Source organism: Ovis aries, chromosome 1, assembly GCF_016772045.2.
Source record: "Ovis aries strain OAR_USU_Benz2616 breed Rambouillet chromosome 1, ARS-UI_Ramb_v3.0, whole genome shotgun sequence".
Classification (NCBI taxonomy): domain Eukaryota; kingdom Metazoa; phylum Chordata; class Mammalia; order Artiodactyla; family Bovidae; genus Ovis; species Ovis aries.
Genome location: NC_056054.1, coordinates 92,970,950 through 92,985,733, shown reverse-complemented (window position 1 = coordinate 92,985,733; position 14,784 = coordinate 92,970,950). Strand labels below are relative to the sequence as shown.

Sequence of the window (14,784 nt, the reverse complement as noted above, 5' to 3'; positions counted from 1 at the left end):
GGAACTGGTGCTCTAAACCTGAAGGTTAGGTGAGGTCGGCTGGAGCCTGCATCATTTTCCCAGCAGGTTAACTGGATACCCTCTGGAGGTATCAAAAAACCAGACCACTAGCTTCTTTGTTGGAAGAAGTCATCTGTCATCTGCTTGGAACTCTGCCAGTACTCAAAGATGATCTCAGTGTCATCAAGCATATCAAGTTCGTTGCCCTTCATTATTCCTCTCTGAGAGTTCTACGAAGATTCCCAAAGAGCACGGTCCCACTCCTTTCCTACTCTGCCATGCAAATCGCTGAGCAAGGCAGCCTTCACAGGGATACTCCCCGCTGATACACTACCCTCTGCTGGGAACAGGGCATGCCTTTGGAGGGCTACTATGACTGTTCAATACCATTTACACCCAGACAAAGGACCCCTGACACCTACTATCTACGGATTACAACCTCCACCTCACAGTCACTATGCCCTGTCATGGGAGTCATCTCAGCGGCTGTGGTTTTTCTAAAGACACCAGGGAGCACACCTATAAATCTCCAGTGGTCATCTCTCACCCAGAGCCCTCCTGAGTAGGCATTCAGCAACATCCCTGATTAAAGTATTAAAAGTCTCAGCTTGTATTATCATTTGCCGAGCGCTTTCTGCAGGGGTCCAAGAAGGTACTCAGAGTTGTGTGTGCTATTTTCATGGAAAGTTATAGTCTCTTGAAGTTACCACAGGAGCACTACAGTATCAATTTCTGGGGGCCCCCAGGGGCTGAGGGAACACAGAGCAATGAGTGTTGGGATGGGACATGAGTGCAGATGAAGGAGGCCAGAGACGGCTTCTCCTCGGAACCCTGCAAGACATCCCTGCTTTACTCATCTCCAAGCACCCAGAGAACCCCAGATTCCCACTCTGCTCCTCACAGTGCAGGACGGGGAAGCTTGGCACACTGACAGGGGAACTGCTTTTCCCGGTTAAGTTCAAAGAGTGGATATTTTTAAACAGCTGTTTCTGGTATTTTAGAACAAATCTGATATGTTTACCCACTGATTGAAATTGGTGATTAAATTTTTCTCACCAGAGGGTTCCTGACTTTCCCAGGATCTGGGCTCTGGCCTCACTCAGCCGCGCTTCTTTCTGTTTCCCATGCTGACTAGAAAGTCTTGCCTGGGTTCCAGCACAAGCTCATTTACTTCTTTTCCCCAGATTGTTATGATTGTAAGAGCAATACATGAAATTCGGAAAATAATGAAAGTTTAAAACACACACACAAACTATGTGTTACCATTCATCGTAAGAATATATACCTATCATAAAGTGCAAAGTTTTGAATCTTGGTTTTTAGTAACATGGCCTCATATATATTTTCTCATGTCATTAATCTTCGAAGATCCTTTACATTTTTATTCTATTTGTATTTTTAATCGCAAAATGTATATGCTTATAAAAGACTGAACAAGTATAGAAAGATAAAGCATCTAAGTGCCCATCAGTCACCATCCTGTGTGGACCCCTTCCCTGTGGAGGACCACTTGGGGCAGCTTGGACACTACCCTTCCAGACCTCTTTCTGCCCGTGTAGATCCATATGGACTCACAAATAAATAAGTCAATTAGATACATGTGGCATACTGCTGTTTCACAAAATGAAATCCTGCTCTGCACTTAGCTGCCTGTATGGGGAACTGCTCAGTCAGGGAAACCCCACTACAATCACCATTCCTAGCTCTTCCCTGGGTCTATGGACTGGGGTCAACTGGGGCCTTCAAATGTGGTGCTGAAATGCCAGGGCCATCCAGGCACTGGTGAGTGGCCTACTGTGTGCTGGGTTAAATGCTTCACAGGCATCATCTGATTTAATCCTCCCCACAGCCCTGTGAGGAGGGAACTGCTCTCCCCACTTTACAGATGAGGGGTCTAAGTAAGAGGCAGCACTGTAACTGTATCAGCCGCACTCTTCACTGGCCTGGCACTACCTCTTCACTCGCTCATTTCCTCACCATTCTGCAGGTCTGGAACATGGCAGGCCCCAGGAACACCAGCACAGACCTGTTCATTCTGTACAGAGGAGGGGAAATTTGGCACCCCCCCCATTACCCAGGTCAGATGTCCAAACCCCAGGCCTGTTCACTGGGAAGACGAGTCAGAGACAGAGAAATGCGTAAGGCACCAGGCCAAGCCTGCCAACATGCCACTTCAGTGGATAAACCTCACAAGCAATGGCATAATGGACCATAAGTCGGCAGCTCTGGGTAAGAAGCGACAAATTAACACTTTTTCTTTTTTTTAATAAAACTTTCACTTAGATTCTTGGTAAAGCTTTTGGGAGAATTGTCATCTTGGAGAAGTACTTAGAAATGAAAAACATTTCCACTGAAGGGAGCAACTTTAATTTAAAATCAGTTGTGAGAAGCGAAGGTCATCAACGGTAATGGTGGCTATAAAATGTAAATTGGTGGTGCCGTTCCTCCCAAAGCATGTTAAAAGGTTCTGAAAGCTCAGCTTCTCAGGCACCAGTGGACTGAAACTCCAGTGCCGGCTGCCCCCCAGGGGGATTGTGAAAGTGAGTCCAGGAAGCCCGAGAAACCTGCAAACTCTGCCCCCAGAGGAAAAGTGGAACAAGCAAGAGCTTACATACCCTTGTCTGTGAGATTTTTTCGAATGACTTGAATAGTAAGAATATCCAGAATACGTGGATTCGGTATCCATAGCAATGGAGGGCTTGCTCTCGCTGCAGGAGCAGGTACTGTTTCTCCTTAGAGGTAGAGAGAATTTCACCTACTGGACTCCTCAGACCTCAAAGGGCCTGGGAATCAAGGAGTCACTCCGACTGGAACAAATTCTGGGAAAAGGAGAAAAACAAACAAACAAAAAAGATAAAGCCAACCTCGAGGAAGTTAAATTGGAAGATAAACGACAGTGGCAACCTCCACTCTGGGATCTCTGTTGTGGAACACATGAGCAAGGGTGAGGCTCCAGGGTGTCAAATGCTCCGCTCAGGTGTCTGGGAGGGGGACAGGTGGGTGGAGGCAAGCCACACCCCTCTGCAGCAGCAGTAAACCGGAAGTGGGAGAGACCTGGCCCCGGGCCATCTCCAGGACACAGCCCGGGCAGCCGGGCTTCCAGGCCTGAGACGCCATGTCCAGCCCCCACTGTCAGTGTGGCGGTTACAAAACAACACCCAGGGAAGCAGCCTGTAAGCCATTTGCTCACAGTTTCCGAAAGCCAATGGAAAAAAACAAAAAAGTTCTCAATTCTTTAATCCAGGAATGCAAACTTCTAGAATTTCTCTTTTTAAAAGAAAAACTATTATTAGCACATTGCCTATAATAGTGAAAAGCTAGAAACACTCTCAATGCTCCCCAAAAGGAGGAACTGGTAAGGGAAACATGAGTCATTCACCCAAAGAAATATCACTGTTGTTGCTGTTTAGTCGCTAAGTCATATCCGACTCTTCTGTGACTCCATGGACCACATGGTCCTCCACAGAGGACCCCCAGGATCCTCTGTCCATGCCATTTCCCAGGCAAGACTACTGGAGTGGGTTGCCATTTCCTTCTCCAGGGAATCTTCCCAATCCAGGAAACAAACCCGCATCTCCTGCACTGGCAGGCGGATTCTTTACCAGTGAGACCCTAAGGAAGCCCAAAGAAATATCATAAAGCTGTTTAGAATGATAATTACAAAGAATAGAAGTTTATATGATCTAAATTTTAAAAGCAGGCTACAGGACTTGCCTAGTGGTACAGTGGCTAGGACTCCACACTCCCAACACTGGAGGCCCAGGTTCACTCCCTGGATGGGAAACTAAGATCCCACATACCGCAATTAAAGATCCCATGTGCCACAAATGAGACTCAATGCAGCCAAAGAAATACATTAAAAAAAAAAAAAAAAAAGCAGGCTACATATAGCATTGTAGACAGACTTTGAAATCTACACTCCAGTTACAATCACAGAGGATGAGATGGTTAGACAGCATCACTGACTCAATGAACATGAACTTGAGCAAACTCCAGGAGAGAGTAAAGGACAGAGAAACCTGGTATGCTGCAGTCCATGGGGTCACAGAGTCGGACACGACTGAGCGACTGGATGACAAGACTGCTTGTGTAAGGACGAGGATGAGGGAACATCAGAAAATGAAAGCAGGTGGTTTGTTTGTTGCAGGCTCCTGGGTCTTTTGCCACACTTTCATTAGACACTGCTATGCAATAAAAATAAATTGGAAACATTTCCAAGTACATTCCTGAGCCCCGCATGTCAAAAACCTTTACTTCGAGACAAAAAGGAGCTCTACAGCCCTCATTCCAGAGCTGGTCTCCGCCCCTCAGGGCTCCTTCTTCCAGTGACCCTCGTGAGTTGACACTGCAAACAGAGGCAGTGAGATAAGTGTGAGGAAAAAACAAAGGAGCTGCAAATACCATCACTACCCTCAGCTGGGGGCTTCCCTGGTGGCTCAGCTGGTAAAGAATCCGCCTGCAATGCGGGAGACCTGGGTTTGACCCCTGGGTTGGGAAGATCCCCAGGAGGAGGGCATGGCAGCCCACTCCAGTATTCTTGCTTGGAGATTCCCCATGGACAGAGGAGCCTGGTGGGCTACAGTCCATGGGGTCATAAAGAGTCGGACATGACTGAAGTGACTTAGCATGCACAGAAAAAGCTGCATCTGTAAAACGTCAATAAAAGGGCATTCGAGAAACGAACAAGCTACAACTGTGATTGCACCCAGAACCACTCCGATGTGCCAGATAAAGGGCAGCTGTGGTTCTCAGGACTCCTGTGACAGTCCTCAACCCGGCAGCTCTCCATGTCCCTCTCAGTAAGAGAAAGGCTGGGAAAGGAGCAGGCCAGAGTGAGTACCTGTGTTCACCTGCAGCCAGACAGCACTAGGTCCACCCAGGTAAGCTTACTAAGTCCCTCGGAATCTCAGGCTCCCCATCCATTAAGTGGAAATAAAGTGGCCTATTTTGTGAGATGACTGTAAAGAATCAGTGTGGGGGAAAAAACCCACCGTGGGCATTTTTAAAATACTTTTGCTTTTGGACCTACCCCTACTTTTGCAGAAGACTTCAAGAATCAGCTCACCCATTTTTTCTCCCTACTCTGCCTCTCAGCAGATTCAGTAACAGTTTCGATGAGCTTTCAGCACCTCAGACTCTCACTTCCTTTCTGCTTCCTTGTTGCTTGTTCTGCTTCATACCTGCCAGACATCAGTCTTAAAAGGTGAGCCAAAATCTCCAGACCTGCCCTTGAATAAGCCTCTTTCCCTGAAGGCCTTTCACCCAGCTCTCTGCTAACCTACAGGTTCTCATACCAGGCTGCTTGGCCCAGAAACCTGACTGCCATCTCCTACATTCTGAACTGACCATCCACAATGTCTATGCCTTTTTTTTTTTTTTTTTTTTTGCCCTTCAACCCAGAACTCTCGAGTCTCCTTTCCATGCCAGCTTCTAGCTATTTCCGGCTAAATGCTGCCGAGGTGTCTCAGAGGCAGGCACCCCAGGCTCCAAAGACCTGGGCTGATCCTATTCACATTTCCTGGCCATGACACAGTGTGACAGACGCTCCCCTCTGTGAATTTACCTCCCCTGGGTTTAAAAAAAAAAGAGAGAGACTTAACGCAGTCTCTTCCTAGGGTTGTTGTAAGCACTGATTTACAATTTATTTTGGAAGCTCCCAAAATAAAGTCTCTGGCACATGCTAACCCAAGTTTTATTCCCCCTGTCCTTCTGCAAAAGGACGTCATCCTTCATCCTCATTAAAACCTCCAGCCGTCCAATAAAGCAACTCCGGGCATGTCCCGCAGAGGAAATCATGGGCTCCCAAGTGCCCTTAGCGGGAGGGCTTTACCTCTAGTCTACCGGCTGCCCTTGTCTGGTTTCTCTCCAGACAATACCTGCCTATACTTATCAAAGGGGTGATCTGTAGATCCTGCCATCCCCTCCCTCGTCACCCCAATTCTCCATCCTCGACACTCCACTGAAACAGCTCTAAGTTGGCCACCGATTGTTGCTGTTGTTCAGTCACTAAGTTGTGTCCAACTCTTTGTGACCCCATGGACTGCAGCGTGCCAGGCTCCTCTGCCCTCCACTATCTCCCTGAGTTTGCTCAAACTCATGTCCATTGAGTTGGTGATGCTATCCATGATGCCACAGTTTGCCATGAGCCAGATCCAAAGGTCCCTTCCTTGTTCTCCTTCCCCCGACCTTCTTATGCCATGTATTCATTCATCCGCCTCCATGTTTAGTGGGGCCATAAGAGACCTACTAGGTGCTGCTGGGGGCACAGCAATGACAGCAGTCCACGGCACACGGCTGCCCTCACGGAGCTCTCTGCTGCCTGTCCTCCTCCAAGGCGACAATGTTTATGCTACTACTTCTCCCATGCACCTTCCCCCTCCCCCATCATCCCTTAAGTCTCAAAACTTGCCCATTATGGGACTTCCCTGCTGACCCAGTGGTTAAAACTCTGAGCTTCAATGCAGGGAGCTCAGGTTCGATACCTGGTCAAGGAACAAAGATCCCATTTGCTACAGGGCACAGCCCCCCCGCGCCCCCCCCCCCAAAATCTCTCCCATTATTCTCCTCCATCTATGGATTTACTCTAGGATAAGCTCCTGGGATACACTGAACATAAGAAGTACCCAACAGATACTTACTGAAAGGATAAATCCCCAGGGCACATTTCCTACTTGTTTTCCAGGTGGTGTAGTAGTAAAGAATCCACCTGCCAACGCAGGAGACTCGGGTTCGATCCCTGGGCCGGGAAGAATCCCTGGAGTAGGAAATGGCAACCCACTCTAGTATTCTTGCCTGGAAAGAGAAGCCTGGTGGGGGTACAGCTTATGGGGTCACCAAAACACAACTCAGCAACTGAGCACACACACACTCGCATTTCCTACTTAGACCCCTCTTGCTCCACGTGGGATTATCAACACCCCCAAGATGCTCTCCAGCGCTCTGGCCTATTCTTTTCAATTTCCTTCACCGGAGTTGTACAGTCACCCTACTGGCCCTACAGAGCCAACCCGGCACCATTTTCATAACTTCCTCTCCCTCTCATCCCACATATTTCACTGTCACTAAGTGCCCTCTGTCCCCTGGGGTCCACCCTTCACTCTTCTGGTTCTCAGCCACCCACTTCCTCCAGGCTCTGGGGACACAGGGCTAAACTATTACAAAGCCTGCAGGTTTCCTCACAGAATCCAGGTTCTACAGAACTCGGGCCCCTTCTACATCACAGTTTCTATCAGTTATCAATTTTTTTTCAAGATCTCAGTGAGGATTAAGAAGCAGCAGCCAAAGGCAAACTGACACAATCCAGAGTGAACTCATTTCAAAAGCCAACATAAGAGCTTCGGTATGGTTAACAGAAAAACACATCCTGAAGCTTATCTTTGCAGCAATGCATTTAGAAGATAGTTCCCTTGTATGCACAAGAAATTAGCAGACCTCAGATAAGGTCAGAGGGGGATGCCTTATCGGGAAGATTAAGTAATGAAAAGGGATCGGGTTCCCTGGGTAATAAACCAATAGGCTCTGCACTAGCCTGAATGGGATAGGGTCATAAAAAGGTGTAAATGTGGATCCTTGGAATGCAGAAACTGTGCCTCCATCATGCTGACCCCTGACAAGACCCAGATTCTGGCTGGCGCTGCCTGGACAGCAGCCAGAGCGATCTCTCAGGTCACAGTGTGGATGTTGTTTCCCTGCTTGAAACCCTTCCATGGCGTTCTGCTACGCTTCGAATAAAACACAAAACTTTTCACTTGGTCAGCCAGGCCCTGCCCATATCTCCTTCTTGGCCTTCCTTCTCTTTCTAAGGTCCTCTAAGGCAGCAGTCCCCAGTCTTTTTGACATCAGGGACTGGTTTCATGGAAGACCAGTTTTCCATGGAACTGGGGGCAGGGTTGCTTGCAGGATGGTTCAAGGGCATGACGTCTACGGTGCACACTATTTCTATTACTATTTCACATTATACTTTATTACTATTACATCAGTTCCAACTCAGGTCATCAGGCATTAGATCCCAGAGGTCGGAGACCCCTGCTCTAAGGCACCATGCCTTTCTGCAGCCTCAGTGTATACACTCTACCAACTCTTCACCCACCTCATTCCACCCAGTTCCTACCAATCCCTCTCAAATGAAATATGGCTTCTTTCAAGAAGCCTTCCCTGATCCTCCAATCTCAACTCCCTGTACTTCTCCTTGACGTCCTGGTTTTCAGTTACACAGGGACTGGCTCCTGGAGAGACAGGATGCTCCACAAGGGCGGGGCCTCTTTCATGACTCTGTCTTCAATCCCTGGAGCACACCAGGCTCTCAGTAACACACGCTGAGTGAAGGAAGGGTTCTGGTGGCAGATAGCAAGATGTGGAGGCCACAGACTCATGCAGAAGAAACCTTAGAGGTCATCTATTTTAAATCCTCAATTTTACAACAGAGGGAAAGATGCAGAGATTAGATCCCACAGTGACAGCTGAACCGCCGAGAGTGGAGGTGCCCTGCTGCTCACACAAGTCTCTCTCACCAGCAAAGGTTATATTCCAGATACATTGAGTAAGAATCAGTATTAGTTCTCTGCCTCCCCCTCCTGTCACTTATCCCTTCTGGGAACTGGAGGCTAACAACAGGATAGGGCTCAGCGCTCATCAAGCCACATCTCAGGGGGGCAGGAGGGCAGCATTGTAAATCTGGAATTCCCCGGCAACAGCAGCAGAGAATCTTCTTCACCACCCTTTGTTAAAAGCAAAATGGGGATCAGTGGCTTTGAAGTGTGTGTGTGTGTTCAGCCAATCAGTCATGTCTGACTCTTTGCAACCACATGGACTGTAGCTTGCCAGGCTCTTCTGTCCATGGCAAGAATATTGGAGTGGGTTTGCCATCTCCTACTCCATGGGATCTTCCTGACCCAGGCACAGAACCTGAGTCTCTCACATCTCCTACCTGGGCAGACTCAGGAGAAACCAAGTCCGAGTCCATCTCCTGCATGGGATTCTTTATCTGCCCCTAAAGCCATGTTCACTTACATAAAATATACGTGACTCCTACTTAAAAGGAAAACACAGTGATCAGAAAATCATAAGAGGGAAATAATACGCTATGGTAATGACAGTGGTAAACATAAGCTAACCTTCTCAGAAAAGGAAATCATAAAAACATCAACAGCTCTGCCTAGAGCTATGAAGTAATTAAGTGAACTTGGGTTTGGACGGTTACCTTGCAAGGGGTACAAAGACACACGCTGAATTTAAAGAGCCATCCCACTCCTTCTGCACTGGATGTATTTCCAAGGGAAAGAGGTTTCTGCTGCAACTGTGTTTACATATACTGTGTGCATTACTTTGAATATTTTGTTTTTTATCATATACAGAACTCTAAAGGATTTATGGCATTTATAATTTTTATTGTTTTCAAGCTAACATTTTTCTCAAGGTACCCATTTTTAATTACTCACGAGGAAAAGGGTAATTTAGATATTTTGTTTAGAGTCAACTTTTCTTTTACAGAGGATAAGCCATGAGCACACGTTCTGCAGTTAGATCGTTACTGCTCAAATCCTGGCTCTGTTCCTTATCAGCTATGTGACCTCAGATTAAGTTACTTAACCTTTCTGTGCCTGTTTCCCTAATTATAACAACAGAATTATATTTTGCTTACCTTATAGGCTCAAGATGGGTTAAATGAGATCATTCGTAATCTTTCAGACTAGCGCCTGGTACAGGATTCAGTTCAGTTCAGTCGTGTCCAACTCTTTGCAACCCCGTGGACTGCAGCAAGCCAGGCCTCCCTGTCCATCACCAATTCCTAAACTCATGTGCATCGAGTCGGTGATGCCATCCAGCCATCTCATCCTCTGTCATCCCCTTCTCCTCCTGCCCCCAATCCCTCCCAGCATCAGGGTCTTTTCCAATGAGTCAACTCTTTGATAGGTATTAATTACTACTTAGTAAATCTAAATTCCTTCCATTGGAAGGAAAACTTTTAGAAGGCACATGACTGCTGTATCATTTTCATTAAACGTATGTGTATGTTTCTGGTCCACTTGAGTCTACCTTTAGTGTTACTGCTGTCGTGTCCGACTCTTTGGGACCTCATGGACAGTCACCCCCCAGGCTCCTTTGTCCATGGGAATTCTCCAGGCAAGAATACTGGAGTGGGTTGCCATTCCCTTCTCCACGGAATTTTCCCAACCCAGGGATCGAACTCACGTCTCCTGTATTGCAGGCAGATTCTTTACCATCTGAGCCATCTACCCTTAATGGATACCGTTAGCTACAGTTAACTAATTTATTGATTTCCATTCTGTTCCTTGCAGGTCGTCTTTTACTGTTCCCAGGTTGGAAGTGAGTATCAGAGAAAACTGTGTGTTTTATCGGGTTTATCTGGAGGAACTCACGATTGAAAGGGAGGGTAGGAAGAAGTATTTTACTGAACCTGGAGTCTATAAAGCATAACACATCATCCAGGTCACCGATGTGGGAATCAGAGGGACTGGTGTATTTGCAACAAATCCAGTGATTCTTCAACAGGGCTCTTACGAAAAAGTGATTCTGGGCCACTATTCACAAGGAAAGAAAATGTCAACCTCACTGTACCTGTCTTGCCAATGATTTCAACTCATCTTCTTCAAATAATTGCTCTTGGCTCCAGTCATCAATTACCTCTGAAACACTCCCAGTAGCTGGGTATAAATTTCTGCAGAGCTGTGAATGGTTTACATGGCTGGAATTCTTACGATGTACATTTGTTATCAAGTGACCCCCTTGTCCCCTGCCAGATTTTTAAGCTTCAGAAAAACACATTTCATAAACATTTACTGCCTCCTCTGTAAATCCAGTGGTGCCAGGTCCAACAACTGCTGTCCAATAAGTGGGATTCAGAAGGGAATGGATTCATTGGGATGGAAGCACACTGCGGCAGAAGACACATGTACCTTTTCATCAGGCTTTGGGTGAGCCCTAAGCCACAACCAGAAACATGGGCCAGCCCCACGTCCACCTAATCCTGTTGGGTCCACCTTCTGGAAAATGGCATAGAACGAAGCTCTAATCATATACCCATACCCAGCTAGTCACCTAACCACAGCTAGTTCACTTTATAGAGAGAAGACGGCCATAAAGAATCTAATGGCTCAAAGTTAGTCGAGTGCCTCTGATGTGTCAGGAACTGCTTTCAGTCATTTGCATGTTATATTTCACTTAATCCTCTGAACAAGACTTATATGGGAGAAAAAAATATTAATTTTCTGTTACAGTTAAGAAAACCAGTCACACACTGGGTAAACGCTGGAGCCGGGCCTTGAACTCTTGAGAGTCTAACTCCAGAACCTGCTCTTAACTATAGAAACTATACAGCAATATAGCAATTATCAGAATTGCTTATTTTCAGAGAGGAGGGTAGGCAACAATCATAAACTGTCCCAAACCACACATAACCTACAAAGATTTCTGCAATTTCAACTCCTATTCACAGGTTCAGTGTCCCAAGCACTGTGGAAGGTACAGGAAAAATGAAATGAATCTGAAATAGTTCTAACTGCTGCGGCGCTCACAGCCCAAAGGTGGAAACTGCCTTTTCAAATACAATCTGATAGGCGCCTGTGCAAACCAACTCCTCCTGAGGTCTGGAGTCACAACCAGGGTGTGTGTGTGTGTGTACTGGGGGATGGAGAGTACCTTCCTCTTTCAACACTTGTTCAATCTCCAATGGGACCAGGGTGACAAGGCGTTGTGGCCTGGTCAGGGCACTCTCCTTTACGGTCTCATCCTTTCACTCAAATACACAAGGCAATAAAACATGTACTGCCTGGCAAGCGGTCCTTACAAATATGCCATTCTTAAAATTCTCCCATTTTACTTACAAATTAAGTTGCAGCCAAGTCACACTGCCAACACTGTAACAGTGAAAATTTCACACTAGCTGTTTCACTAATTATATTGTGAGACACCAAAGTCTGGGAATGCTAGAAGCTCATGGGGTAGGTGAAGAGTGTTATTTCTTTGAACTGGAGAATAAACAGTTTCCTCCCACAAATCAAAGCCCCAACTATATCACATTGATTTAATTCAACTCTAAAAACTCTAATTAGTGGTTTCATAAAATGACTAATTACATCTCCCTGGATTCAGACAGTTTCTGCCATCTCACTTAAAGAGCCTAGGAGCTGTGTAATCAAACAACCCACCCACTGGAAGGAGAATGCTAATTAGCATTGTTGATTGGTGACACAAGTTATAATATTTTTCCAGCAACCTTGTAAAATTTATAAACACATCAGTGAAAACGCCAGATTCTTTACAGCTTGCTAGCTTTTGGAATAAGTGTCTAAAAATACATGCATTTCCAACCACAGCCCCCTCGAAGGGGTTTAACAAAATGCACGTGTCAGCTACACAATCATCATCACAAAGCGCTCTAACGTCTCTTCACGAGCAGCTAAACGAGCTCACAACACCTTCTCGGGTGGGCCTTTTACCTGGTTTGAAGCTGTGAAAACGGAGCCACGGATTTCTCGGCTCCAAGTCTCACCAGCTCATCTCCCGGCCGCCAGGCCGCGGCTCCGCCCCACTCCTGCCTCCGACACCGACGCGTTTAAATTTTTAGAAAGCTTCACACTTCTCTGGACGCGTTTGCTCGGGGCAGTTCAAAGCCTGTAGGAGGAAATGAGGTCCTGCCCGTGGCGAAGGCTGCCCCGGTGCGGTAAGATCGCCTCCAACCGGGACGCCTCGGGCAGAGACTTGCCGGACACCTCCTGCTCCACCCCGGCGTTTTTGAAAGTAAACTCCTACCTGCCTGTTGCGCTCTCTGAAGCGCAACGGGACTCGCGCCCCCGCCTCCCCCCGGCCTCCTGGGCCGGTTCCATTCTGGAAGCGAGGTGGAAACACAGGCCAGCTCTGTGCTGATTTCTGGCCCTGGATCGGGCGGGCCCCCGGGCGCGAGAGGTTCCCAGGTCGAGCTCCGCAGCGAGGTGGGAACCACGGAGCGCGCCCGGCTCCCAGGGAGAGGAGGGCGCCCCAGCCCCCGCCTCGAACGGCGGGTTCCTCCGCCCGGGTGCCTGTACGAATGCTCGGCCACTCCCTGCCGGCCGGGACGCGCACCCCAAAGTACAGTCTGGGGAGAAGGGAGCGTCCGAGGCGTGGGAAGGGAATGCCCGGACCGAGAAAGTGGGGTGCGCGGGGAGCGGAGCGGGAGGGGCGCACCACGCGCGGATGGGAGAGGACTGGGGTCCCGGGAAGCACGGCTCGCGCTGCGGTCCGAGGGGAGGGGGCTCCGGGCCAGAGGCAGGGGGAGGGCAGTGAACCGGAGTCGGAGTCCCGGGTGGGGCTGCGGGAGGAGGACGCAGGGGCTAGCGGGGTCCCAGGTTCGGGTGGGGGCGTCTTCCCGCGGAAGGTCTGCACCCCGCGCCTGCCGCTCAGCCGCGGCCGGCCTCCGGCGGGACTCACCTCCGCGCCGGCCGTGCGGGCGCCGCGGCCCGCAGTCTCGGCTCGCAGCGGCCCCGGCTCTGCGGCCTGCGCTGGGCTCCTGTAGAGGCAGAGCCCCGCCGCCGCCGCCGCCGCCGCCGCTGCACTGCTGCTTTCCGCTTCCTGTCCCGGCGCCGCCCCGCAGCCCGAGCCCAGCCCTGCGAGCCCGGCGCGGCCGCGAGCCAAGAGCAGCGAGCGCGGCCGGCCGAGCGGCGGGCCCAGCCCACCTGCAGCGGAGGGCGGGGCCGGGCCGGCGTCTCCCCAACCCCCGGGAGCCCGGCGCCCCGAACACACTCACACGCACACGCACACACCCTCGCGCAAGCACACTCGTTCTCACACAGACCCCAGGGGCTGACCACACACACACACATTCACACATCACACACACATGGTCAGAGATTGACCCCTACCCACTTGTTCAAGGGTTTGCCTGATGGGTCGGAGGGTAAAGAATCCGCCTGCAGTGAGGAGGAGCTGGGTTCGATCCCTGGATTGGGAAGATCCCCTGGAGGAGGGCATGGCAACACACTCCAGTATTCTTGCCTGGAGATCCCCCATGGACAGAGGAGCCTGGCGGGCTAAGTCCATGGAGTCGCAGAGAGTCGGACTGAACAACTAAGCACAGCACTTGCTCAAGCTCACACCCTCACGCACACACAGACTCACAATCATACACAAAAATTCAAGCCCATTTCTGCACACTGGAGCCCCAACACAAGTATATTTGCATAGCAGCCCAGGGACTAAACCACCCCCCTCCATACACATATACACACTTAAATACACATATTCCAAGAATTAGCCCACAAATATCCATATATGCATGCATCTCAAACAACATACACACTCACACTTAAACTCACACACAGCCCAGGAAATAACCCCACATGTAACCATACACACCCAGACCCCCTATGGGCCCCCAAAGCTAACTCTACCCCTCCTCCTCCATTTAACAGAGTGGTGACTGCCCCCCAACCCCAGTCTCCTAGAAACTACTAGAAGAGCACACTTCTGAAGGCAGGCAGCCCCAGGTTCCAGTCCTGATTCAGCCAGGTCTGTTTCTGTCTAAGTCTTTGTTTCCCTGTCTGAAAAGCAGAGAAGAGGATAAAGCCAGCCTTGCGGGATAGTGATGAGGATTATGAAAAGTGGCTGGTCCCTCGACGCACTACACAGTTGCCAACTATTCAGAGGAGCATTTACACTCTTCTTACTTAGTTGTCTGGTGTGGGTGGACAGGGTCAGGGATCCATGTGGAGAGTCCAGAATCTGGCTGGGACCCACAGCAGTTTCCACGGCAGTGCTCACCAGTAGAGGCGGTGTCTAATGAAGCAGCAT

General features: G+C 49.0%; 1 protein-coding gene across 3 annotated transcripts in view; it reads right to left on the bottom strand.

Moving 5' to 3' along the window:
• VANGL1 (VANGL planar cell polarity protein 1) overlaps window positions 1–13,568 on the bottom strand; it is a 58,792-nt gene extending 45,224 nt beyond the window's left edge. For 2 of the 3 annotated variants that reach the window (XM_042252993.1, XM_012179163.3), the window contains exons 1-3: window positions 13,426–13,568; window positions 12,459–12,633; window positions 2,616–2,819 (exon numbers count right to left, since the gene is read on the bottom strand). In XM_042252993.1, the coding sequence (XP_042108927.1) occupies window positions 2,616–2,686 (71 nt within the window). In that variant the 5' untranslated portion in view covers window positions 2,687–2,819; window positions 12,459–12,633; window positions 13,426–13,568. The remainder of the gene's footprint in view (window positions 1–2,615; window positions 2,820–12,458; window positions 12,634–13,425) is intronic. The other variant, XM_042252994.1, reaches the window with a different exon arrangement.
• Between the last annotated feature and the right edge of the window lie 1,216 nt (window positions 13,569–14,784).